This window comes from Lissotriton vulgaris, chromosome 2_1, assembly GCF_964263255.1.
Source record: "Lissotriton vulgaris chromosome 2_1, aLisVul1.2, whole genome shotgun sequence".
NCBI lineage: Eukaryota > Metazoa > Chordata > Amphibia > Caudata > Salamandridae > Lissotriton > Lissotriton vulgaris.
Genome location: NC_141687.1, coordinates 14,978,581 through 15,006,324, shown reverse-complemented (window position 1 = coordinate 15,006,324; position 27,744 = coordinate 14,978,581). Strand labels below are relative to the sequence as shown.

General features: G+C 46.9%; 1 protein-coding gene across 1 annotated transcript; it reads left to right on the top strand.

Moving 5' to 3' along the window:
* Nucleotides 1–7,882: 7,882 nt before the first annotated feature.
* LOC147729463 (uncharacterized) lies at nt 7,883–26,107 on the top strand. The gene is made up of 3 exons (XM_086954333.1): nt 7,883–7,925; nt 17,632–18,927; nt 23,750–26,107. The coding sequence occupies exons 2-3, from the start codon at nt 17,814–17,816 to the stop codon at nt 24,658–24,660; spliced, it is 2,025 nt and encodes a 674-aa protein (XP_086810459.1). The 5' UTR covers nt 7,883–7,925; nt 17,632–17,813; the 3' UTR covers nt 24,661–26,107.
* The last annotated feature ends 1,637 nt before the right edge of the window (nt 26,108–27,744 follow it).

Below are 27,744 nucleotides of genomic sequence, written 5' to 3'. Positions count from 1 at the left end.
TGCAAAGCCAAAAAACAATTAACCTCCCTCCGGACTCAGCCCTTTATGTGGTGGTTCTTTCAGGGGTGCCTGAGTTAGAACTAGGAATAAGGGAGACTTATTGGGAACTAAAAAATAAGTGTATCCATTGGTTGAATGCCAATCGTCCACTACCCAGAGATATCCATGCAGAAATATTATACGTTAGGAGAGTCAACTGGGTGGGAAGCGGGCCCAAATCTGTGGGGGGTGACTGCGTGATTGTCAATTTTAGGGACAAAAGATGTGCAGAAGTTATCTGCAACTGGGCCCAACAGAACTCCAGATCCCGAATTCATCCCCTACCCCTCAACTTCTTTTATGCCCCACCACAAAATCTTATGGGAGGTTATGATACTAGAAGGGAGGATCTAAACTGTTATAACCTGCAGAGTGTCAGGTTACACAATAGGTTTGAGGGTCTGTCTGGGCTGGAAGACTGTGACTGAAAACCAAGATTGACAGGGGGAGACATAGGCTCTAGTACAATAGAAGTGCTTTCACAAGATGGTACAAGTGCTAGGGGCCCCTTTTTGTCCGTAAGTGAGTGGAATAAGTTAGATCTACTATCATGGAATGTGGCAGGACTCTTATCTAAATTCGACATGAAGGAATGGTCGGATTATATAAACAAATTTAATGTAATCTGTCTTCAGAAAACCTGGGAAACTGACTTGACCAAATTTAACCTCGCGGGGTACAAATTGTTTGGGGATCCCTGCTGTTAGATGAAGGCCAGGGCGAGCGAAAGGGGGACTGCTTTTGTGGGCAAGTCTGACTCTGGATGGGACTTGGAGGGACCTCAACTGGAAATCAGACTGCATGCTGGCAGTCCAGTTTAAAACCAGGGATCTCAACCTGATAATAGGTAATTTTTACAATGCGGGGGGTGCATGGTGGAGGACCTGGAGCTCCAACTAGGACAGCAGATAGAGAAGATAACAGATGCTCTAGCCCCACTCATTTTAATTGCAGGGGATTTCAATTGTCACCTTTGACCACAGATAATACCTTTTACTGAGAACTGGGCCTCATGCAATATTGTGGAGGGTGTCCATTTCGATCATACCACACAGGGCACTAAACTGAATACTGTAATGAGGAAAATGGACTTGGCTCACCTGATGGATTTGTTACCTCTCAATCCGGAAGGAGGAGTCAACCCTACCTTCAGAGGCAGAGGGCGCAGTACCTATATTGACTTTGTAGCTGTTTCCCATCTCCTAAAACACAGAATTCTGAGTTTTACCATTGACTGTAGTGGTTTTAGAGACCATAACCCCCTGTCAGTGTCAATGGCACTGCCAAAACTAAATATAAAAAGAAGGGAGATAGTGCCGGAGGTTATGGAGAGAGTCTCAGATCAAGGCAGAAGACTGAAATGGGTAAGGCTTAACCCTGAAAGTTTTTATAAATCATTAGTCAAAACAGGGTTAAAGCAATTGGAGGTATGCCTAAATTGGGAGATCAGTGGGACCCCGGTTGTGGAGGCCTTTGAGGAGTTAGGCCGCCTAGTGGATAGCTTAACACAAGCATCAGGGAAAAGGAGGGAAGCAAATAACAATCCTAGATGGTTTGACAGAGGATGCTCCACTGCCCAGAGGAAGCTGAGAGCAGCTCTAAAAAGTCAACCGAGGGATGGTGCAAGGGTTACCCTCTGTAGAGCGCACTATGAATATGAAGTGAGGCGACGGAAAAAAGCTCTCCAAACCAAAACGTGGCATGATCTCCGCGAGGCGGAAGAGTCTCGTGATCTTTCCAGGTTTTGGTCAATAATTAATAGACCTTGCTTCCAAGATGGCAAAAACCCCAGTTTAGCTTAAAATGTACTACCTGAACAGTGGGTTGAACACTTTGGTGCTTTGTATAACAGGGGAATCCTGACAGAAGTAGGACCGACCAACTCGAATATAGGGAGACATGCTCAGGGGAGGTGGAGCTCACCTTAAAAGAGATAGAGGCGGGAATAAAGGGTCTCACTGGAAACAAGGCCCCTGGCCCCGATGGGATACCGCCAGACCTCCTTTTGAGTAACACGGTTCTATGGGGCCCGCTGGTCACGAGAGTTATAAATGTGGCAATAATAGTGGGCTTCCCCGTTCATGGTCAACTGCCGTAATTGTACCAATCTTTAATAAGGGCAATAGGGATAGCCCCAACTGTTATAGGCCGATCTCTCTGATTGATGTTACAGCTAAAGTCATGGTCAGGGCCATCCTGAATCGCCTGATGGGTTGGGAAGAAGAGAACTGTATACTTACAGATGTACAGTATGGCTTCAGGGCTGGGAGGTCCACGGCAGACCAGTGTCTGAATTTATATCTTCTGGACACAAAATACACTGTGGCAAGCCTGGAGAAAGTATACCTAGCCTTCATGGATCTGGCAGCAGCCTTTGATTGTGTAAATAGATCAAAGCTGTGGGTAATACTTTCGGACCCTGGGGGTTGACCCCTTACCTTATTCATATCCTCAGAAGACTGCACCATAACACCCCGGCAAGAGTGAGGTATAACCTGGAGCGTGACCAGACGGAGCCTTTCAAATGCATGAGTGGGGTCAGGCAAGGGTGCAGACTCGCCCCCTTCCTGTTTTCCATCTACATTAACGGGCTAGAACGCTTTCTACTCAATCTGAAAGTGGACACGCCCAGAATTGGAACTAGATCCATCCCAGTACTGCTCTACATGGACGACGCAGTCCTCCTAGCGCACACGCCGCTGGGACTGCAGCGTCTGATTGACGGGTTCGTCGAATTCATGTCTGGGTTGGACTTATCCACCAATCTGAAGAAATCTTACATAATGGAGCTGGGCCCCAAGCAGAAGGGTAAGCAAGTTAACTACAGTATAGGCACCACAGGACTGGCAAAGGTTCAGACCTTTTTATATTTAGGCATTTTATTTGACAGGAATCTAAATTTTAAACCACTGATTGAGGAACACGGTAACAAGCTAGTAGCAAGCTCAGGTGCGGTTATGCATTTTGGACGCAGATTGGGCCGATGGGCCCCCGAGCAAATGTTGACATTGTATAACTCGATCATAGTTGCCAAACCTTTATACGGAGCGGAGCTATGGGGAATGGCAAACGTAAGCAGTTTACAGACACAGGAAAATAAGTACCTTAGGAGGCTTTGAAAGTTCCCCAATGTGTACCGTCGTCTGTTGTACACGAGGAACTGGGCTGTAGTTACCTGGAGGATAGGGCGAGGAACACACCCCTATTGGCTTGGTTAAAACTGTGGCTGAATCAGGAGGCAAATTTGACCAAGCAGGCAATTACTGATTGTATGGGTAGAGATAGGGGTTCAACCATCCCCTGGCTGGAGTATGTGAGAGAGACCTGTGAGAGTATAGGATGCGGGTACCTGTTTGCACACCCACAGAGCATCACCTCACACGACCTCCTGAAGGTCAAGGAGAAGCTCCTTAAATATAGTGCAATGTCTCGTGAAGCCAGGGAAAAAGACAAACAGATGGTGCAGGACTACAGGACAGTGAAACCTTCTCAGGCCATGGAGCCTTATCTTTCCCTAGTTTTTAATCCGCATGACAGGTTTTTATTAACACGTTTTAGGTTCAACATGCTTCATCACTTTTTAGCCAAACCCGCTGGTTGTACGAATGCAGTTGAGTCTAAGGGTCCCTGCGGCTGCGATCATCGATCTCCACAGGACACCCTTCATTTTGTACTTTTTTGTCCCTTTTATCAAACACCTAGGCGCCATTTTTTTAATACACTTATTTAAAAAGGCGGAATTAAGATCAGCAAGAGACGCCCTTGTTTTCCTAGAAGTAGCCAGAGATCACCTGATTGTATTCTGTGTGACAAACTTTTTAAGATGTGCATTTAGAGTAAGATCACTTGTTGATAGATGAATTTGAATTAGAAAGGGGTTGAGAGAAGTCTCTGTATACTGTACATTTGGTCAATTCTTTTATTTTCCACTTTTGAAATGAAATGTTTGTATAAACTTTTATTAATCTGTACTTTTATGGTACTGCTGAAATGCCGAATAAAGGAAATTCTGACTTCTGACATCAAGACAAATTCAGAATGTTTCCGTGTGTCCCGGATCCCAGATCTGGAAAGAAATAACTACTGGACCTGGAATCTGGCGGGATCCGCCTACTTTCGAGCACTGCCCATATCCTACTTGTGGAGCTCTTGAGTTACAGCAGTGAATGCTTTGGTTTACTCATGGTTGGATATTGACAACTTTGCATAAACTGGCCTCTCAGATCAGGGCTTCAGATGGAAATAGAGGAGTGCAGGCACTCACTATTTAGAATTACTTTTTTGCTCCTGAGAATTGCCAGCACTCTCCCAATGATTTATTGCAGCAGTGCTGATAAGTGCTGCCACTCTCTCATTGGCAGTACTGCAGCAGTGCTTAGAAGTGCTGGCACTCTCCCACTAAAAGTATTGCAGCAGTGCTGAAAAGTGCTATCATTATCCCATTGGAAGTACTGCAACAGTGCTAAGAAGTGCCGGCACTCTCCCGCTAAAACTATTGCAGCAGTACTGCGAAGTCCAGGCACTCCCCCATTGAAAGTACGGGAGCAGTGATGAGAAGTTCAGGGACTCTTCCACTAAATGTATTGGAGTAGTGCTGAAAACTGCAAGTGCTATCCCATGAGTGCTGAGAAGTGCCTGCACACAGTTACAGTATTGCTGCAGTGCAGAGTAGTGCCAATACTCTGCCATTAAATGTATTGCAGTGGTGCTGAGAAGTGCTGGAACTCTCCCTCTCAAATGAAAGTGCAGGTACTCAGTACCAGAGAGCCCCTGTATTTTAAAGCACTGCCTGAGATAGAAGTTTATTCTGTTTGGAACTAAATTCAGACATGGTTGCTGGCACCACCCCTGCCTTTAGAGGTCTCAATCAACTGACAGCCAAGGACAGTCACTGCATAGGCTTTGTGTCCTGAGGATTTTCTGCTTTAAGTGGGGTGACCGGGCACCCCAGCCATGCCGGGACAGTCCTGGGAGGGTGACTATAGCACTAATGGTCTATGGTGTGGAGGGTGACTGTGTCACCGATGGTCTGTGATGGGGAGAGAGTCTGTGGTGCGCAGAGGGTCTGTGGTGGGGTAGGTTCTGTGGTTGTGGGAGTGTCTGAGGTGCACTGAGGGTCTGTGGTGGGGGATGGGTCTGTGGTGGTGGGAGGGTCTGAGGTGCACTGAGGGTCTGTGGTGGGGGATGGGTCTGTGGTGGTGGGAGGGTCTGAGGTGCACTAAGGGTCGATGGTGGGGGAAGGTCTTTGGTGTACTGAGGGTCTGTGGTGGGGAGGGTCTGTGGTGCATTGAAGGTCTGTGATGGGGAGAGAGTCTGTGGTGTGCTGAGGGTCTGTAGTAGGGGAGGATCTGAGGTGCACTTGGGTCTGTGGTGGGGTAGGGTCTGTGATGCACTGAGGGTGTATAGTGGGAAGGGTCTGTGGTGCACTGAGAGTCTGTGGTGGTGGGAGGGTCCGAGGTGCACTGAACATCTGTGGTGGGAGATGGGTCTGTGGTGGGGGAAGGGTCTGTGGTGGGGAAGGGCCTGTGGAGCTCTGAGGGTCTGTGGTGGTGGGAGGGTTTGAGGTGCACTGAGGGTCGGTGGGGGAGGGTCTGTGGAGCTCTAAGTGACTCGCTGAACACTAGAACGCGAAGCACTGGTGTGTCGGGGAAGTCAGGCTTTGAACTCCTGCCTGACCCCCTTGCACATGCGTGGTTCCATGCTTCCTTCTTTGTTTACCTGTGCGAGTTGGTCCGGAAACTGGCAGGTGTGACAGGGAGGGTCTGTGGTGCCCTGAGGGTCTGTGTTGCACTGAGGGTCTGTGGTGCACTCAGGGTCTGTGGTGGGGAGGGTCTGTGGTGCCCTGAGGGTCTGTGGTGCACTGAGGTTCTGTGGTGCCCTGAGGGTCTGTGGTGCACTGAGGGTCTGTGGTGAGGGAGGGTCTGTGGTGAGGGAGGTTCTGTTGAGGGGAGGGTCTGTGGTGCACTCAGGGTCTGTGGTGGAGAGGATATGTGGTGCACTCAGGGTCTGTGGTGCACTCAGGGTCTGTGGTGGGGAGTGTCTGTGGTGTGGGAGGGTCTGTGGTGCCCTGGCGTCTGTGGTGCCCTGAGGGTCTGTGGTGCACTGAGGGTCTGTGGTGAGGAAGAGTCTGTGGTGAGGGAGGGTCTGTGGAGGGGAGGGTCTGAGGTGCACTCAGGGTCTGTGGTTATTATTATTTATGCGTTTTTATATAGCGCTGACTTTACTTGAAGGTGTCAGAGGCTTCACAATAGGAACAGAACTGAAACATGAGAACATTACAAGTGAACAAATTACAAAAGCAAAAGTTACATTACATGAGGCAAAAGTGACAATTGTGCATGTATCAGGAGCAAACAAAATACAAGAGGTAGCGTGAGGGAGGGTCTGTGGTGCACTGAGGGTCTGTGGTGAGGGAGGGTCTGTGGTGAGGGAGGGTCTCTGGTGCACTGAGGGTCTGTGTTGAGGGTCTGTGGTGAGGGAGGGTCTGTGGCGAGGATCTGTGGTGCACTGAGGGTCTGTGGTGGGGGAGGGTCTGAGGTGGGGAGGGTCTGTGGTGCACTGAGGGTCTGTGGTGCACTGAGGGACCTTAAAACCCTGGCCCAATCGCTGGTCCTCTCTAGACTTGACTACTGCAATTCTCTTCTTACTGGCCTCCCCAAATCTCACCTGTCCCCACTTAAGTCTGTTTTCCATTCTGCAGCTCGCTTCATTTATGGGGCCAAAAGAAGCGATCACATCACACTGATGTTATCCACCCTCTGCTGGCTTCCCTTCGAGGCTAGAGCTATCTACAAGACCGCTTGTATCACCCACAAAGCCCTGCACTCCTCCTCTCCTCGCTACCTGGCGAATAAACTGAAACTCTCTGGGGGCTCTAGACCTTCACGCAATGCGGAGAATCTACTGCTTGAACCTCCCACTTTCAAGAAGGAGAGAACAATGGCCCAATCCTTTTCAGGCAACGCAGTGAGAATCTGGAACTCACTTCCGCCGCAGCTCCGGACCACCGCCTCCTCCCAGGCCTTTAAAAGGGACCTCAAAGCTCTCCTCCTCCAGAGACACCTCCAAATGTAATTCACGCCCTCCCTATTATCTGAAGGAAACCCTTCCATTATAGAAAAATCTACTTTACTTGACTATGGAAGTGTCTTCCCAGTGTGTTCTTGTGGTTGGAGTGCCTGCTGTGTTTGGGACTCTTGTGTAACTTGCACCCGTCACTTTCTATTGTAACACACTGCTTTCCTACCTCTTACATTTGTTTATTTCTGATACCTGCACAAGTGCCACCATGGCCTACGTAACGTTTGTTCTTGTGTTTGAGTGCCCTCCATATATTGCAGTGATATACTCTGTCTACTTTGTACGCTTTTGTAACCTGCACACGTCACCTTTTCCTCTTGTAATGCACCCTTTGCTCCTCTTGTACTTTGTTTGAACACGATTGTCATTTTTGCCTCATGTAACTTAACGTTTGCTTTTGTATTTTGTTCACTTCTAATGTTCTCTTGTTTCATTTCTGTTCCTATTGTGAAGCCTCTGACACCTTCGGGTAAAGTCCGCGCGAGAGAAAAACGCATAAATAAATAAAGTAAAAAAAATCTCTGCATCCGTCCTTAGTTTCGTTCTCAGCCAGTGACGTCAGCAGCGCGTTGGCCCTCTGAAGGCACCGGAAGTGATGCCAGTTAAGTCCAGTTCCGGGTCAGGCCGGGCAGAGGCAGCACAGGGAGGCTCCTGACCTCTGACAATGGCAGGAAAAGGCTGCGTTCACTTCCGGCTGCACTGCTGCACGGCTCGAAGCGAAGAGTGGTCCTAACTCCAGGGTCCGGGCTAGAGAGTAACAACAGGAGGAGGAGGAGGAAGAGGGGGAAGAGGGGCTCTGCCAAGAGGTACTGAATGTTAAAGCAGAGGCCTGTGTGTGTGTCTGTCTGTGTGTCTGTGAGTGTGTGTGTGCGTGTGTGTCCTGTTAGTGGCCTGTGCAGATCCCACCGTGAGAGAGTGTAGGTTTATTACTCTTTATCTCTTAATGGCATGTGCAGCTCTGTCTGTCTGTGTGTCTCAGGACTCTTAGTGCCATGTACACACATACACTATTCGTGTCCTGGACAGATCCCAGTGTATGTGTGTGTCAGGAGTCTTTGTGTCATGTGCAGATCCAAGTGGCAAATCTCCTGAAGTGGTTGTGCAGCTCCATGTGAGTCAGAGCTGCCCCTGGCATGTCTACCCCTTTGAGACAGCTGTAGGTGCTGCACACCCCTGGTGTGTGGCAACACTTTATGTGCATGAAGAGCTGCTCCTCAGAACTCAAAATGTATAGTGCAGCTCCTTGTGCGACGCTCTTAAACCGGATTTTTACTTCACTCTATGAGAGAGCTCTGAAGGTGGATGTTACTTCTCTGTATGAGAAAGCTCCTAAGGCAGATGTTAGATTCTTGCATGAGACCGCCCCCAAGGTGCCCTATATAAGAGAAGTCTTAAGGTGGAACTTAGTTTTGGGCATGAGAGAGCTCACAAGGTGGATGTTACTTTTCTGTGTGAAAGAGCCATCAAGTTGGATGATGAATTCCTTGTATGAGAGAGAGAGAGAAAGAGAGAGCTCTTAAATTGTATTTAAGTTCCATGCATGAGAGTTCTCACAAGGTGGATGTTAGTTCCCTTAGGAAAGAGCCAGCAAGGTGGATGGTAGTTCCAAGTATTAGAGAGCCCTTAAAGTGGATGTTAGTTCCGAGCTTGAGAAAGCTCTTAAGGCAGAAGTTAATTCCTTGTATGAGACAGCTCACAAGGTGTATGTTTAGTTCCCTGTATGAGAGCGCCATCAAGGTGGATGTTAGTTCTGAGTATGAGAGAGCTATTAAGACGAATGTTACTTCTATGTATGAGAAATCTCCGAAGGTGCATGTTTAATTTCCTGTATGAGAGAGCTCTTAAGGCAGTTGTTTGTTCCTTGTATGAGACGGCAGTTGTTTGTTCCTTGTATGAGACGGCTCCCAAGCTGGATTTTAGTTCCGTACATGAGAGCTCACAAGGTGGATGTTAGTTCTGAGTATGAGAGCGCTCTTAAGGCGGATGTTACTTCCATATATGAGAAATCTCTTATGGTAGTATGTTAGTTCCTTGCATGTGGTGTGTTGTTTAGAGTAAGTCCTAGGGTACAATACACCTACGACCTTGATTGGAGGATTGGGTGTGACTATACGTACTGGAACTGGGAGTGTCCTGAGGAAGGCCAACGTGACCATAAGATCGGGCACATTGAAAAGGCTGAAACATGTTGACCACTGGGCAGTAAGGAGTGGTGTAAGGGGCACATTGTAACTTCCTAGCACCACAATCCTTCACGTTTTTAATCCTGACCGGAGGATCCAGGAATAAAATAGATTTACGGATACCTCTGAGTTCGTTTTAACACACACCACACTGCACCTTCACCTGCCTTGTTCCCAGTCACAATTTGGAAGTATTGTTGTTTTCTTTTCTTTATGTTGTGTTTGTCTTCCCCAACCCTATTGCTCCACCCAGGGCGTTGGCTGCACCGGGGTGTTTTGTAAGAAGCCCTATGAGGAAGCATGTCACACTTCGGTGTGAGTGAGGACAGTATTAAAACACACAGCACGTTTCCACACTATTTCACAACACCTCATGCGTTCACTCCCTACTCCTTATAGCGTGTATAAGTTCCTTGCATGAGACCGCTTCCAAGGTAGTTTCCTGTATGAGGCAGATCACGAGGTGGATGTTTAATTCCCCATATGAGAGAGCTCTTAAGATGGATGTTAGTTCTGAGTATGAGAGCACTCTTAATGCGGATATATTCTCCAGATATGAGAAAGCTCTTATGCCAGATATTAGTTCTTTGTATGAAACAGCTGTTAAGGTGGATGTTCTCTGTATGAGAGAGCGCCCAAGGTGCATGTATAGTTCTCTGTATGAGGCAGATCACAAGGTGGATGTTTAGTTCCCCATATGAGAGAGCTCAAAAGGTGGATGTTTAGTTCCATGTATGATAGAACTTTTAAAATGGATTTTAGTTCCATGCATGAGGGAGCTCACAAGGTAGATGTTTAGTTCTCTGTATGAGAGAGCTTTTAAAGTGAATTTTACTTCTGTTCATGAGAGAGCTCACAAGGTGCATGTTTAGTTCTCTGCGTTATAGAGATCTCACAAAGTGGATGTTTAGTTCCATTTGTCAGAGAGCTCACAAGGTGAATGTTTAGTTCTCTGCGTTATAGAGATCTCACAAAGTGGATGTTTAGTTCCTTGTATGAGAGAGCTCACAAGGTGGATGCTTATTTCCATTTGTCAGAGAGCTCACAAGGTGAATGTTTAATTCTGTCAATGAGAGAGCTCTTGAAGCAGGGGTGTGGAATTTAATAAAACATCTACTTGTCCATCGGGCAGGTTGCTTCATAAACCCACTTGTCCCTTTTGTGCCATGTAATGCGGCGACAAATTACGGCAGCAATCTCCTATAAGAGTTCTTATATAGTCTCTTGAATTATGCCAGGGTTCGTACCATAGTAGGGTTTGAATACTGGCAATTCCCTAATATTGCCACATTTCTGCAGGTCTACATACTAGAGCTGAAGGTAGTGGTAAGCAATAGTTCAAGGGTTGGAATGCCCTTTTGAGTCTGTGCAAACCTACTGACTTGCATGTTTCAAGAGTTTTCACCAACTCTTTTCTAATCTTTTCCCATACTGAAAAAGGTTGGAAATTTACTCTTGACAGTGGGAGACGTAAAACTGTTTCCAGGGTTGGAAAAAAGTGTTAGGAGGAAAAGTGAACTTGAAGCATTCAGATTTTCACAGGAGCAAATCTACACGTGCGCATTTGCTCGTGCTAAAATGCAGTTCACAAATCTTTTTAGGCATACCATTTCTTGGCCTACTTCTGTAAATTATTGTGAATTCACGGAAACTGTATATATGCACTTAATGCAAGGATATATACCCTGGTTTCACTTTTGAGACTTTCTTTAATAATTGGGCCCCTAATTAGGCCTTGCGTTAACCATGACCTATTGTGTTTAATAAAATTATCTCTCGGTCTATCAGCTGGCTTCACTGTAAGTGACAGTATTCTACTTTTTTACAAGGCGCATATTGGCACACAAAATAGTTTTGTTCAGTGACTGGAACTGCTGTGGCAAAGTGTGCTCTTTGAGACCCAAAAATATTTTTTGCTTTTGCCAATACTTGTTAGAATCATTTTTGTTACACGAGGGAACCCAAGGAAGCAATATGCTAGGGACCTTAGGGAATTATATCTTTATACAGGACAGTGGTCCCTAGGCAAGAGGAATTTTGTAGAGATAAATATAGACTATATAGGCACTATATTCTTTGTCCAGCCGGATAGTTTTATTTTCTGATAAACAATTTTTACAAAAAATCTAGTGTGATAACAGCAGGACACCAGTCGATGTCCAACTAACACACTTAGGAAGGGGACAAACAAGGAAATTGGAGGCAATTTAAACAGTTTGTGTAGTACAATTCACAGTCAGACAATATTAATTGCACACTATTGTTAGCATCAAATAGCACAATTCATACACATATAGTGTGACAAGATCGACGACGTTTTGAACCTATAACTTGTTAAAGGTTCATCTTCAGGACATCAGATATATGCCTTCTTTTTTTAAAAAAGTTACAATTAACTTTTTTGCCCATACTGTGGGCAACAATTGCCACAACATATATTAATACAACAAAGCAAAAGAAAATAAGGGGGAGAAAAACAAAACAAAATACACCTTCCGCTGTGTGCACTGCACTATGACAATCGAATTTCACTGGGCACATTTCGCGTCGCTATGTCACTTGCTGCACTAATGGTCCTTCGACCTACTTGTAATTTTTATCTCATTCTTGGTCAATGGTTACAACTTTGAATGTGGAATGAATTTGCCACATTTGAATGTTTTTGTTCGGTTCTTAACGGGTAACAATTGGTGTAACAAACAATTCTTATACTTTGTGTGTGTGATCATCTCTCTTATTGAAGAAATGCCCTAATATGTGTATTTTGTTTTGTTTTTGGTTTTGTCAATGCGTCTGAGGGGCTCTAAAAGTTTATTTCCCACCCACTGGGCTGCAGACGGTTCCCGCCATTGAAGCTATGGGTGTGATTTACTCTGCTACTGCATTGTGTAATTCTTCTGTCCCTTCGTAGTTGGCTCATTCCTCTGCACACCTTGTCCATTACTTTTAATCTCCTGAATAGCCCCTAGGTAAACAAGGTAAGGTGGAGGGCGCTGTCATGTGGTATTCGTGTATCACACAAATGCCCCAAACTCTATGTCTTACATGTTGAAGGGCAGACCTACAGTTGAGTGTTTGGAAGGGTGGCTGGGTTCTGAGAGTGGGAGTGAACTTCCACCCACTGAGGCAGTGTTCGCAAAGAGGTGCATCTCTTCCTAAATTGGATCGCGGTTGGAGAAGTACTGATGACAAATGGATGTTGGTCCAGATCCTGGGTGTGTAGACGGAGAATGCCTGGGTCTCCTGTTTTTTCTCTTTTCGTACTCTCTTTAGATCTCATAACTCCTGGGCTGGTTCAAGCCACCACCCCCAGGTCTCCATCAGCTGTGCCTTTGACGTGTCCGCCAGGTCAGAGTGACTCCTGTCCTCTCTTTGGCAGCGCAGCAGCACATCTTCCAGGCATCAAACAGCAACAATATCCTAGGCTTAGTTCCAGCCTTGAGATGAGGAGCAACAAAAGGTCCTGCTCCTGGCCAAACCTGCTCTGAGTTTAGTTGTATTTCACCATTTCGTGTCCAAAGCAACATGAATGCTGGGCTCTGGTGGGAATTCTCCTCCTCTAGGGACAGCTCACCCCAGTATGAGCATGGTAAGGCATCACTGGTCAGATCTCGGGGTGGGGCATCAATTCTCCTCCTCTGGGGACAGCTCGTTCCATCATGCGCTGTGTAAGGCATCACTGGTCAGATCCCGGGGTGGGGCATCAATTCACCTCCTCTGGGGACAGCTCGTTCCATCATGCGCTGGGTAAGGCATCACTGGTCAGATCTCGGGGGGGGTGCATCAATTCACCTCCTCTGGGGACAGCTGGTTCCATCATGAGCTGGGTAAGGCATCACTGGTCAGATCTCGGGGTGGGGCATCAATTCACCTCCTCTGGGGACAGCTCACCCCAGTATGAGCATGGTAAGGCATCACTGGTCAGATCTCGGGGTGGGGCATCAATTCACCTCCTCTGGGGACAGCTCACCCCAGTATGAGCATGGTAAGGCATCACTGGTCAGATCTCGGGGTGGGGCATCAATTCTCCTCCTCTAGGGACAGCTCACCCCAGTATGAGCATGGTAAGGCATCACTGGTCAGATCTCGGGGTGGGGCATCAATTCACCTCCTCTGGGGACAGCACGTTCCATCATGCGCTGGGTAAGGCATCACTGGTCAGATCTCGGGGTGGGGCATCAATTCACCTCCTCTGGGGACAGCTCACTCCAGTATGAGCATGGTAAGGCATCACTGGTCAGATCTCGGGGTGGGGCATCAATTCACCTCCTCTGGGGACAGCTGGTTCCATCATGCGCTGGGTAAGGCATCACTGGTCAGATCTCGGGGTGGGGCATCAATTCTCCTCCTCTAGGGACAGCTCACCCCAGTATGAGCATGGTAAGGCATCACTGGTCAGATCTCGGGGTGGGGCATCAATTCTCCCCCTCTGGGAACAGCTCATTCCATCATGCGCTGGGTAAGGCATCACTGGTCAGATCTCGGGGTGGGGCATCAATTCTCCTCCTCTGGGGACAGCTCGTTCCATCATGCGCTGTGTAAGGCATCACTGGTCAGATCCCGGGGTGGGGCATCAATTCTCCTCCTCTAGGGACAGCTGGTTCCATCATGCGCTGGGTAAGGCATCACTGGTCAGATCTCGGGGTGGGGCATCAATTCACCTCCTCTGGGGACAGCTGGTTCCATCATGCGCTGGGTAAGGCATCACTGGTCAGATCTCGGGGTGGGGCATCAATTCACCTCCTCTGGGGACAGCTCACCCCAGTATGAGCATGGTAAGGCATCACTGGTCAGATCTCGGGGTGGGGCATCAATTCACCTCCTCTAGGGACAGCTCACCCCAGTATGAGCATGGTAAGGCATCACTGGTCAGATCTCGGGGTGGGGCATCAATTCACCTCCTCTGGGGACAGCTAGTTCCATCATGCGCTGGGTAAGGCATCACTGGTCAGATCTCGGGGTGGGGCATCAATTCACCTCCTCTGGGGACAGCTGGTTCCATCATGCGCTGGGTAAGGCATCACTGGTCAGATCTCGGGGTGGGGCATCAATTCACCTCCTCTAGGGACAGCTCACCCCAGTATGAGCATGGTAAGGCATCACTGGTCAGATCTCGGGTGGGGCATCAATTCACCTCCTCTGGGGACAGCTCGTTCCATCATGCGCTGGGTAAGGCATCACTGGTCAGATCTCGGGGTGGGGCATCAATTCACCTCCTCTGGGGACAGCTGGTTCCATCATGCGCTGGGTAAGGCATCACTGGTCAGATCTCGGGGTGGGGCATCAATTCACCTCCTCTGGGGACAGCTCGTTCCATCATGCGCTGGGTAAGGCATCACTGGTCAGATCTCGGGGTGGGGCATCAATTCTCCTCCTCTGGGGACAGCTCGTTCCATCATGCGCTGGGTAAGGCATCACTGGTCAGATCTCGGGGTGGGTCATCAATTCACCTCCTCTGGGGACAGCTGGTTCCATCATGCGCTGGGTAAGGCATCACTGGTCAGATCTCGGGGTGGGGCATCAATTCACCTCCTCTGGGGACAGCTCACCCCAGTATGAGCATGGTAAGGCATCACTGGTCAGATCTCGGGGTGGGGCATCAATTCACCTCCTCTGGGGACAGCTGGTTCCATCATGCGCTGGGTAAGGCATCACTGGTCAGATCTCGGGGTGGGGCATCAATTCACCTCCTCTGGGGACAGCTCGTTCCATCATGCGCTGGGTAAGGCATCACTGGTCAGATCTCGGGGTGGGGCATCAATTCTCCTCCTCTAGGGACAGCTGGTTCCATCATGCGCTGGGTAAGGCATCACTGGTCAGATCTCGGGGTGGGGCATCAATTCACCTCCTCTGGGGACAGCTGGTTCCATCATGCGCTGGGTAAGGCATCACTGGTCAGATCTCGGGTGGGGCATCAATTCACCTCCTCTGGGGACAGCTCACCCCAGTATGAGCATGGTAAGGCATCACTGGTCAGATCTCGGGGTGGGGCATCAATTCACCTCCTCTGGGGACAGCTGGTTCCATCATGCGCTGGGTAAGGCATCACTGGTCAGATCTCGGGGTGGGGCATCAATTCTCCTCCTCTAGGGACAGCTCACCCCAGTATGAGCATGGTAAGGCATCACTGGTCAGATCTCGGGGTGGGGCATCAATTCTCCTCCTCTAGGGACAGCTCGTTCCATCATGCGCTGGGTAAGGCATCACTGGTCAGATCTCGGGGTGGGGCATCAATTCTCCTCCTCTAGGGACAGCTCACCCCAGTATGAGCATGGTAAGGCATCACTGGTCAGATCTCGGGGTGGGGCACGTATTCTCCTCCTCTGGGAACAGCTCACCCCAGTATGAGCATGGTAAGGTATGACTGGTCAGATCTCGGGGTGGGGCATCAATTCACCTCCTCTGGGGACAGCTCACCCCAGTATGAGCATGGTAAGGCATCACTGGTCAGATCTCGGGGTGGGGCATCAATTCACCTCCTCTGGGGACAGCTCGTTCCATCATGCGCTGGGTAAGGCATCACTGGTCAGATCTCGGGTTGGGGCATCAATTCACCTCCTCTGGGGACAGCTGGTTCCATCATGCGCTGGGTAAGGCATCACTGGTCAGATCTCGGGTTGGGGCATCAATTCACCTCCTCTGGGGACAGCTCACCCCAGTATGAGCATGGTAAGGCATCACTGGTCAGATCTCGGGGTGGGGCACGTATCCTCCTCCTCTGGGGACAGCTCACCCCAGTATGAGCATGGTAAGGCATCACTGGTCAGATCTCGGGGTGGGGCATCAATTCACCTCCTCTGGGGACAGCTCACCCCAGTATGAGCATGGTAAGGCATCACTGGTCAGATCTCGGGGTGGGGCACGTATTCTCCCCCTCTGGGAACAGCCTGCTTCATCACCCACAGGGTAAAGTATCACTGGGCAGATGTCGGTTGGGCCATCTATTCTCCTCTGGGGACAGCCCTCCATCATGATCTGGGTAAGGCAGTTGTTAGTTGTGCCTTAAAGTAATCTGTTATGAATTCTAGATGGAGGCCTTGAATACAACAGAAGGAAGAACTGGCTGAAGCTGTATGAAATGTGTCATCATAGCAGACTTAAGAAACCCCCACTGATGTACCTAATCATGCTGTTCGACCAGATGACATCAGCGGGATCTTTCTAGTTTGTTGTTCTCTCCGTTGAGTTCTGTCCTTAGCCTGTGGGTGATGAGCAGAAGAAAAAGCGCCCTCCATTTTCAACAAACTACAACATGCTGACCAAAGGTTTGATATGAATTATGCACCGCTATCAGAAGTAAATCCAAAGTCTTATTGTATGTCAAAGAGACAAAGGACTCTTCTCTTGCACTGTGTGTATTGATGGGCTGGAGTATAGCAAGCCAATGACAGGACAGAAAGGAACAAAGCCCACATGTGTGATATCTCATGGTGGCCACCAGCCACCGGAAGGTGGATTAGGATATCAAGATCCAGCGTATAAAAGTGTTGGACAAATCTAAGAAAAAAAGACGTGTCTAGCGTCAAGCCCTCTCGCAAGCTGACCATGGTGGTTTAAAGTTATGATGTCACAGAATTCAAGGTGGATTGAAACCCAATGTGTCTGGTCTTCCTCGTTAGTCGTGTTGATATCCAGGAGAAGATTAAAAGGTCTGATGGAAGTCGGGCTTTTTTAAATTGCCTCTTCTGCCATTGCTGCAGGACCAGCTTAAATTGAGTACTGTGGTCGCGGCTGGGATGGTTAATGGGGTGTAAGGATTGGGAAACAGTCATGGGCAGGTGTTTTTCAGAGAGACCGATTTTAATGAGACCCCAACCTCCATTTCAGAGATGCAGGCACAGTAATCCTCTTGCACGCCCTGCGACACTTAAGCCCAAGCAAGAGCAGCTGCAGTGTGTATAAGGGAGCATGCACCAATGACCGCGTTCTCCCCATGTGAAGATCGATTTTCCCATTCATTCTTATCTCCCCAAATAACTGCACTCTCTCTCTTACTCTGTCTATCCACTCTTTTTGCAGTAATTACCCGTTCTCGAAACGGCAACCATACAAACAAACCTGGCACTGTTGGTAACACGGGCATGTCCTGGCATGGGGTGGCGAGGTAGGCAAAGCTACACTTGACAAAGGGGCGCACGATCTACACTCCTTTCAAAGCACTGCGGTCTGAGATAGGTATTAATACTGGGGAGCAAATTCAATAAAAGCTGATGATATTTTTTTATTTAATGTTTTTATATTCAGCTTGGAGACCTGGGCTATAATAGTAGTGAATGGAGATTTTGAGCCTGTATCAGATCTCTAAATGTTTATTTTTTCCTCTTTTTAGGTGCCTGAGACTTAAATCTCCAGATGTGTGAATTGGAACTAGGAAACTGTCAGAGAGCAGAAAAAGTGCAATGCTCCCCTGACTGAGCCAGTGAGAGAACTTCAAGCAGTCGATCCCATCACTTCTCGTCTAGAGGTTCTGCGAGGCTGCTGTCTCTGGGATGGTGAAAAGGTGAAGCAGGAATGCAAGCAATGTCGAGCGTAGGGTTTCAGGTCACCAGGAATGGTCAGCAGGGAGAGGCCAAGATCTCCAACGTGAGTGAAAGTGAGATATGTGCAGCACCAGCCTTGAGCTTAGATGGTCAAAGGTACCGTGGCGGCGAGCCACCTACAGGAGATGAGTCAAGCCAGGTCATCTTAGCCACATTGCGATGTTTGGGAGCCAAACTGGATAACTTACAGAATACCATGAAAGACTTACCAACAAAAGTTGCAGGGCTCATGGAGCAAATCTGGCTAACAAAGGCTCACGACTACTTTAAACATGGTGGAACGTCCGTGGGAAGGATCCGTCCTGAGATCAGCAGAGACTGTGTTGGTGGTAGGTTTCCGCCAGTGCCTCTCCCAGTGCGTCAGGTGGAGCCAAGCTGGTGTCTTCAGCCAGTGTTTAAAGGAGGTCAAAACAAGTGCAAAGAGCCAGTGTTTACTGATGCTCGCAGACCACAACTGAGCCAGAGAACACAACCACCATCTACTGAACAAGAAAGCCAGTGCATGCAACCAGTAAGCACTGAAAGGCGTAACCGAGCAGTGGACCTGCGCAAACAACCCTTATTCATTCATGGGCACAAACCCCAGCAGAGCCTCAGCATGCCCCCAGCATTACCTGATCTGCCGGATGTACACAGGAGATCATGCGCACAGCCAGTGGTTAACAAAGGGCAGAGACAAAAACAAAATCAGTGGTCCGAATTCGATTTTATTAGTCGACACAAAGTGCAGCAGAGTTGGTGCGTTCCACCTGTGGTTACTGATGGACACGACCCAGATAACTACTTGAAGCTAGAATCAGAGTGTCTGGATGAGCAGGCTAAAGGGGAACTCCCAGTCCTACAGCAAGTGTTGCCTGATGTACAGGGAAAGGACGGTAACTACAAGCTAGAACCACTGTCGCCTGATGCACAGTGTCCAGATCAGAACTGCAAGGTAGAATCCTGGCCTCCTGCAGCACGGGATGTGCCCGCGTCCACCCCATCCATGGAGGTGGACATTCTTCTTGAAGAAGGTGCAGCCACCGTAGACCCTGTGACGAGAACAAATGCCAATCAAGATGTCCCACAGCTCGGAGCCACTTCAGGTACTTCTATTTCTCCAAGTAATATTTATAAAGCAGGGGGTAGTGTCTGAAACTGAGCCGTGTTCACTTACTATGAGGCTGACTTAATGCAGCCAAACTCAGACATTTGATGAATGAAGAAAGTATTATATTATGCTAATTAGGCCCCAGAAATGATCAGACACTAAGAGCCTGATTTAGATCTTGGTGGACGAGTTACTTCATCACTACGGTGACGGATATCCCGTCCTCTGAAATATAAATGCTATTGTATCCGAGGGCCTGATTTAGATCTCGGGGGACGGGTTACTCCATCACAACGGTGACGGATATCCCGTCCTCTGAAATATAAATGGTATTGTATCCGAGGGCCTGATTTAGATCTCGGCGGACGGGTTACTCCATCACAACGGTGACGGATATCCCGTCCTCTGAAATATAAATGCTATTGTATCCGAGGGCCTGATTTAGATCTCGGCGGACGGGTTACTTCATCACTACGGTGACGGATATCCCGTCCTCTGAAGTATAAATGCTATTGTATCCTAGGGCCTGATTTGATCTCGGCGGACGGGTTACTCCATCACAACGGTGACGGATATCCCGTCCTCTGAAGTATAAATGCTATTGTATCCGAGGGCCTGATTTAGATCTCGGCGGACGGGTTACTCCATCACAACGGTGACTGATATCCCGTCCTCTGAAATATAAATGCTATCACATCCAGGGGCCTGATATAGATTTCGGCGGACGGGTTACTCCATCACAACGGTGACGGATATCCCGTCCTCTGAAATATAAATGCTATTGTATCCTAGGGCCTGATTTAGATCTCGGCGGACAGGTTACTTCGTCACAACGGTGACTGATATCCCGTCCTCTGAAGTATAAATGCTATTGTATCCGAGGGCCTGATTTAGATCCCGGCGGACAGGTTACTTCATCACTACGGTGACGGATATCCCGTCCTCTGAAGTATAAATGCTATTGTATCCGAGGGCCTGATTTAGATCTTGGCGGACAGGTTACTTCATCACAACGGTGACGGATATCCTGTTCTCTAAAATATAAATGCTATTGTATCCGAGGGCCTGATTTAGATCTCGGCGGACGGGTTACTTCATCACTAAGGTGACGGATATCCCGTCCTCTGAAGTATAAATGCTATTGTATCCGAGGGCCTGATTTAGATCTTGGCGGACGGGTTACTTCATCACTACGGTGACGGATATCCCGTCCTCTGAAGTATAAATGCTATTGTATCCGAGGGCCTGATTTAGATCTTGGCGGACGGGTTACTTCATCACAACGGTGATGGATATCCCATCCTCTGAAGTATAAATGCTATTGTATCCGAGGGCCGGATTTTGATCTCGGCGGACGGGTTACTCCATCACTACGGTGACGGATATCCCGTCCTCTGAAGTATAAATGCTATTGTATCCGAGGGCCTGATTTAGATCTCGGCGGACGGGTTACTTCATCACAACAGTGACGGATATCCCGCTCGCTGAAATATAAATCCCAGAGGATGTCCCGCCTCGAAAGGGACCTTCACCTCCATGCACTTCATCATCTGTTCAACAATTTAACTATTGAGGGAAGATACTCTCTGCATTTCAGACAACTCAGACGTACAGGGAATGAGGACACACAGGATACTGTGGAAGCCCACTCCAAACACCCATGTAGGGAGTTTCATTGTGCAAAAACCTATTACCTCCCTAGACTGGAGCGACCTGCTGAAGTCATCACCTGGCTCGGGGTTGGTCACCATTCTGTGAAACGGGTGTAGATGTTCAGATTGTAGCTGGTAACATAGGGAGGAACAAAGATGGGTAGTCTGTTACCTCTTCTGCTCTTTGCGTTTGCCGCGGAGCCGTTAAAGTTCACTGGGTAAAGGAATGTGGTATCAAACCAAGAATAAGCGTCAGTGCCACAGATGATGGACTCTTTGAGGCTTAGAATAAAACGCTGTTTGTAGCGGATTATGGCATGTAGATCAGCTGGTTGCCATGGGTGGGTAGAGGGGGGGTATGATTGTAGAATACGATAAGGGTTCACAGTGGGACTGATGGAAGAGGCACTGGAAATTAGATGGCTCATTCTGCTTGCTCTCTGTGTAAACATCTTCACACAGCCTCATTTCTCCTAACAGTGATGTATAGAGCAGGCTCTGTGGGAAGGGAAGAAGAGGGATTTTCCGCTGAAAGTGACAAGACAAACTTTATATTCCTGGAAAAGTAAATGGGTTCTGGGTCAGTAGAAATGCTTGTTCTTTCTTTGATTCAAAAGAAAGTTCTGGTTGAAAAGAAAGGTATGTATGTCATATTTGTGTATTGTGTCCAGTGCCAAAGGTAAAGAAACGGTCAGCGAGTGATTATAGGGGTATCTGGGTTCTGAGAGCAGAAGTAGGCTGTTACTACTTTGCGATGCAATGCTCTTTTAAGGGGTACATCTTTAGCTCTTTGCTAAATCGATGCAGGGTCTAAGTGTCCCTGATGGAACTGAGAGTGTTGTTTCAGATCCTGGATGCATAGATAAAGAAAGCCTATTAACTTGTTTTTTATTTTTCTGCACTTCTTTCTAATCCAATAGTATCCCAGCTGCAGATGGGCAAAGGCCACCAGAGGTGGTGAGCTTGTTAACTTGTCTTCAAGACAGACGGAGTCACTGGATTTTGGCTGGATGTTATGGCTTTGTAGATGATGCATTTGGGTTTGAAGGTGGTGAAGGCTGGAAAAGGGATTCAATGGAGTTCTATCAGGAGGGGGTGTTCCCTTCAGAAATGTGCCCTGTTCTGTTAGACTTTGCTGGTCTCACTGATAGGTAGGACAGCATTTATAAGAAAATGGTAATCTTGCCAAGACTACAGAATTTATTCCAAAATATGCTGATGTTTACCCTTAAGAAAACCCTAGGAAGCATGTTTATGAAGAGAGGAGAGAATCGATATGTAACAGCAGGAAAAAGGACTGGCATGAACGGGAAGGAGGGATGGACGAGAGGTAATGGATGAGAAAGAAGGTGAAAATGCAGCAGAGGTGAGAATGCATAAGGGGTAAAGGGTCAGGGACCTTGATGACACTACCAATCTGTCTCGAAGGCCCACATGAGAACGTGCTTTTCGCATAGGCTGTTGGCGCCTTGCTTTTGGGTTTCAAGACTTTTGTAAAAGTTTTTCCTGAAAATTGCAGCAGAATCCTCATTGTTACGGTAAGGAAAGAGTAGACAAGGAAGCAAGCCCTTTCGTCCTGCATGCCCACCCTGTGGCATGATTTTTAATACCACTCAAGGCCGGTACCTTCACGCCTCACTTTCAGGGGGAAACGTGAGACTATCCTCTTCTCCTAACCCTGCCCCCACCATCTCAGTTGATCTGACTACATCCCTGACTAATGCTGAACCTGAACTATGACTGTCTGTGTAATCATTCGCTTCTGCTATTGATACGAAGATCGGGTTCATGTAACATGTGCCAAAATGTATGTATATACCCACCATCCGTATATATATATATATATATATATATATATATATATATATATATATATATATATAAATCACTCACAATACTTACCTGACGCGTAAAGCTCTTTGCTAAGCTGTCGGGCCACACCCATGCTTCATGAATAGCCCCACTGTGATGCTGTGTGTCTGACCCTCTGTATGTCATACAACTTTTGTCTTAAGTTCACATTGTCAACATGCTTGCTTGCCACTGGTTCCTGGCATGTCGGCTAAGTATCCAGAAGCCATGTAGTGCGCTGCACTGCCCTTCAGAGCCAGTGCTACACAAATACTCCTGTCCAAGAAATAAATACCATGAATTCACAGCCCTGAACCAAAATGATTCTGTGGATGTCACAGCTATTATTCATAGTCTGTTAAAAAAAGATTTATTGCAAAATAGATTTTTTAAGCCCGGGTATGTTGTATTTGTTCCATTTTGCTTTAAATTTAGATTTTTTGTAGTGGACTCCAGTTTCAAATGGATTCAGTTTCAATAACTCAGGGCCAGATGTAGGTAGCCTAATACCGGTAGGTAATGGCCGAAATTCGGTAATTTCGGCCAATACCGACCGTTATTAGGCTACCTACATCTGGCCCTCTCAGGGCCAGATGTACCGACGGTATTAGATTTTTCAGATGTAGGAGGCCAAATTGAAGGATTCGGTAATATACTGAATCGGTAATTTAAGGAATCTGTAAATTACCGAATTCTTAAAATACTGATTCGGTAAATTACCAAATCCTTAATGTAGGGAGCACTCAAATGAGTGCTTTTCCCATTTCAGGATTCGTTATTTACCACCAACTACAAGTTGGTGGTAAGTATCAAGAACCCTAAAAAAAGTAATTTTTTACAATTTATAACCGTGCCATGTGGCAGACATACATGCCCTTAGGGCATGCATATGTGCCACATGTGCACCCATGCACTATTTAGGGGTGCAACACCCTTGAATGTGTTCCCCCTTTTACCGAATCAGTATTTACAGATTCAGTAATTCCCATTCATTCCTATTGGCCTCCAAGCCCATAGGAATTAATAGGAATTACCGAATCGGTAAATACCGATTCGCTATTTCCCGAATCTTACCGTTCGGTAAAATTTACCGAATAAATACATACATCCCATTTACCGATTTCTAAAATACCGAATCAGTAAAATTCAGTATTTTAAAATCGGTAAATCTGGATTACCTAAATCTGGCACTCAGTGTGTTGATGGGGGCGGCAAGGAACCAGAAGACACAGAGCCACACGTGGCACCTCTAGGCTTAAGGTTTCACCAAAACATATAATAATACCTGAGTAATATGTATTTTTTTTTCAACAGATAATGGAGCCAATAACACAATTGAGAGACTACAAATAAACCTTACAGGATGGAATGTTCAAACTAATAGTAGATGTTCTGAAGATGATGGACAAGACCCATCTACGGTACCAGTAACAAAATTGTCACACAGACAAAAGGAGGAAATGTCAGCCATGCCTACCAAACATGGAGACCAGACTAATGACCCATCCAGCTCCCAAATGCACATGGGCTCTCATGCAGACCGTAAACACTATAAATGTCCAGACTGTGAAATGAACTTTATTGAGCATGTGCATTTCCTGGCACACTGCAGGATACATAACCAGTCCAAAGTGTTTTCTTGCAGTGTTTGTGGGAAGTGTTTCACAAATATGTCAAGTCTAATCTTGCACAAGAGATTTCACGTGGACGACAGACTCTATAAATGTCCAGACTGTGAAAAAAGCTTTGCTCAGAGATCTGATTTGTGCCGCCATCAGATGATTCACACTGGAGAGAAGCCTTATGGATGCTCAGAATGTGGAAAGCGCTTTAGAGTGGCGTCCACCTTGAGAGTACATCAGATATCCCATATGGGGCAGGGACCATATCAATGTACAGAGTGTGAGAAGACCTTCCCTCACAGAGCACGTTTGCGCAGTCACCAGCGGATCCATAATGACGACAAGCCCTTTGAGTGCCCAGACTGCGGTAAACATTTCCGGATGATGTCACAGCTGAGAGTTCATGAGAGATCCCATACAGGGGAGAGACCGTACCAGTGCACGGAATGTGAAAAAAGCTTTGCACAGAGCTCAAATTTGTACAGCCATCAGAGGATACATTCTGGGGAGAAACCGTATGAATGCTCAGAATGCGGGAGGCGATTTAGGCGGAAAACGCATCTCAGGAAGCATCAGAGGTTCCATACGGGGTCTTTTGTCTGAGACAGATGCAATAGTGCTGTCCCTTGATAAACCAAAAACATCGGTTCTAGTCCATTTACCACAGGACGATATGTCTATTGGCACCAAAGAAAAAACCCCGTTTACAACAGATGTAGGATAGAGAATTGTGGCTTGTGTTCAGAAGGTCGTGGCGTTGCTGTATGCAGTGCAGAATATCATTCTGGCATGTCCTTACTTAATGTGGAGAGACAAAGCTTAGGAAAAAATAAATAAGTAGAGAAAGAGACATGTGTTGCAGAACAAATTGAGTAATTCAGCAAATAACCATAAAGAATCTGTATAAGCAGAAGACGTGACAAAAGTGAAAGTACCACTACACTTACTGTACATGGAGTGAAATTTAATCCAGGGAAAGTACAATGAAAGGAAATTTGTATCTAAACATTTAGAGATTAACTATGAAATCCATGCGTCCTGGGGGTGAAGAAGTGCATCCTTAAATATTGAGAAAAAGAAGAAAATCTGAAATTGGTGAGAGACTAGCGTGGGTGTGAAGTTGTAATGGGAGAGTATTGTACGCAGCAAGACAAAACCAGGCAGCCTGACTGATTATTGGAACCTGTGTAAGCATAGATAATTACATAAAATGATGCAGTGATCAAATGGATACTGCGTTAGCAAGTGCCAGCAACAATCTTAAAAAAATAAATCCTTAACCCTCTACTCACAAAGCACTTGGTTGCTTCTCAGGCGATTTATTGCTTTAGCAATACATATGACCTAAAATACAAAACCAGACAGTGGCCTAAGAGAAACACAAAGCTCTGGCTAGAATCCGAGAAGAATTGTTTTCCCATTCTTTCGAGGGTTTCAAGAAAGATTGTGCAAAAACGAGAAATATAATCCAAAGATATCATCTTGTAGAAAAAACATTACTTGGTGCCACTAGTCCTGTAAACAAAAACTTCAGAAAGAAATGACATTCCTAAAGGAGTCACTATCTGAACTCCCAACAAGAAGCTTTGTTGGAGCATTTAGGCTCAAATAACGACCACACTCATAAATAAAGAGAATTGCTGCCATGATGTGCAAAAACAACACTTTTGGAGACTCCAGCCAAAGCCAGGCACTGTACCATTGTACAGAGAATAATAAACACTCAATCCATATCTCACTGCTGAGAAGTGTCATCTCATGTAAATCTCTGTAAGGACACAGACTGAGCATCAAAGATGCTATGTGGAGCTAACGGCCTTCGTGAATCAAACGCAAAACCAGATCAATTGTGAGACAAAGCCTGGCAAACACCTGAAGACCCACTCAGGTTCAGCAATAACAAGAGGAAATTAATACCATCAAAGATTCCTACAGAGGACAAATGACAGCACACTACAGGTTCTACACAAGCCTGCTAAGGTTCAAATCTAAATCCACATGAAAGAGATATGTCCCATTTGTATGTATAACTAATAAAAGGAGCACCATTGATTACAACAATAGTTATTCATATATAAATGGTGTAAAATGCAATATGAATGTTATGAATGTTGTGGAATGGATGGTCTTTGGAAACTCTGCCTGGAGGGAAAGAGATAAAAGGTAAGTTGTGAGGTGATGGTGGAATAGAAGAGAATGCGAGCTGGTGTAAGCATCAAAGGTTGGGAGTGGGTTCCAAAGTTTGACATCTATGAGGGAGGAGGAGGGGAAATGTATGCAAGGATGAGCAGTTTGAATCGGCATCGCTTCTGGATCGCAGTCAGTGTAGCTCTCTGAGGTGGGGCGAGATGTGCGTGCTGCAAGGGATATTGAGGATGAGTCTGGCAGTGAAGTTCTGTACTCTTTGTATAAGTTGATTCGTAATGTTCGCATAGAGTGTGTTGCCGTAGTCTTGTCTGCTGTCGGTGACTGTGCGTCTGGTGCCCGTAAGAAGCAATTAAAATATTTTGTGGAGCATACGTAGGATGAAGAAGCAGGAGGAGGTGACGGCGTTCACTTGGCATTTTTTTCGTTTTTTAAAATTGGGATTTATAAATAGCGTGTCATGGATACTAAAATGTATCAGTGTGCTAGACATCATTAAAGGAACATAGCTTCATGCCAGCACATCAAGGACAACACAAATAAGTGTTATTGTAGCAGGTGACACAGCCAGCCCCTCTCATATATGCCATGAGAAATACAAAGCACCCTGTAATCTAGTCTGTGGTTCCCTTTCAAATTTTGCTGACAAAGAAGACTATGGAAGACCCATGCAGAGTGCTCCAGATGCTCTGACACCTTTGTTGCTGACGTTAGAGCCGGGAAATAGAAATGGAGGCAGCCTGAAAATAATACGAGAGAGCTGCCAGGGAAACGTCGGATTGGAGGCATGTAAGGATTAAGGAAAACATGGAGGCATGTGAGGAAAACGAGCTACACGGAGGAGGAGGAGAAAACGTGCCAAGAACTGGGAAAGTGAGACACCATGGAAGAGGGGACCAGGAGGCGGTCTATGGAGGAGCCAAGCCAAACTCCACTCTTTGGGCCCACAGGCCAGAGTTGGGACGCAGAAGAGCGCTGAGGTTACATGGAGATTCAAATCAAGCAGCTCCAGGATGCCATTGCTCCAAGCTTGAGCCATAGCCACAAGCAAGTCCGGCGTTGGGGTTTCTTGGGTCGATGGTGGGGCCCTGGGTGATTGAACTCCATAAGGTGGAGGGAGAGAGAGCTGTGGAGACAGACGAAAGCCAAGTGTCACGCTCCCCACTTATCTTGTTGTGCACGGACTACACAGGTGTTGGTGGAGGTGTTGACCACACACAGGAGATAGAATCTCAATGAGTCTTTTCTCATTCTTTATTTCCGAGGCACACCGGATCTCTGTGCAACTGGGGACTATACTCAAGACTTTGTTTCCTCAAGGCATTCCGAGGTCTACAAGATCTTTAAATTTCTTTCTTTTAAGGTCACTTCTTTAATTTACAATAAAACATTGTAAGCTCCATAAATAAAAAGGCCTGTGGACATACTTCCTCTCTTTACACACACCGATCCGGTTAACCATAGCATCAGAGTAGGCTATCATTGACTATCCCCGTCACAATACACCTGATGTCTAGCTTATCACATGTCCCATTTCTGCCA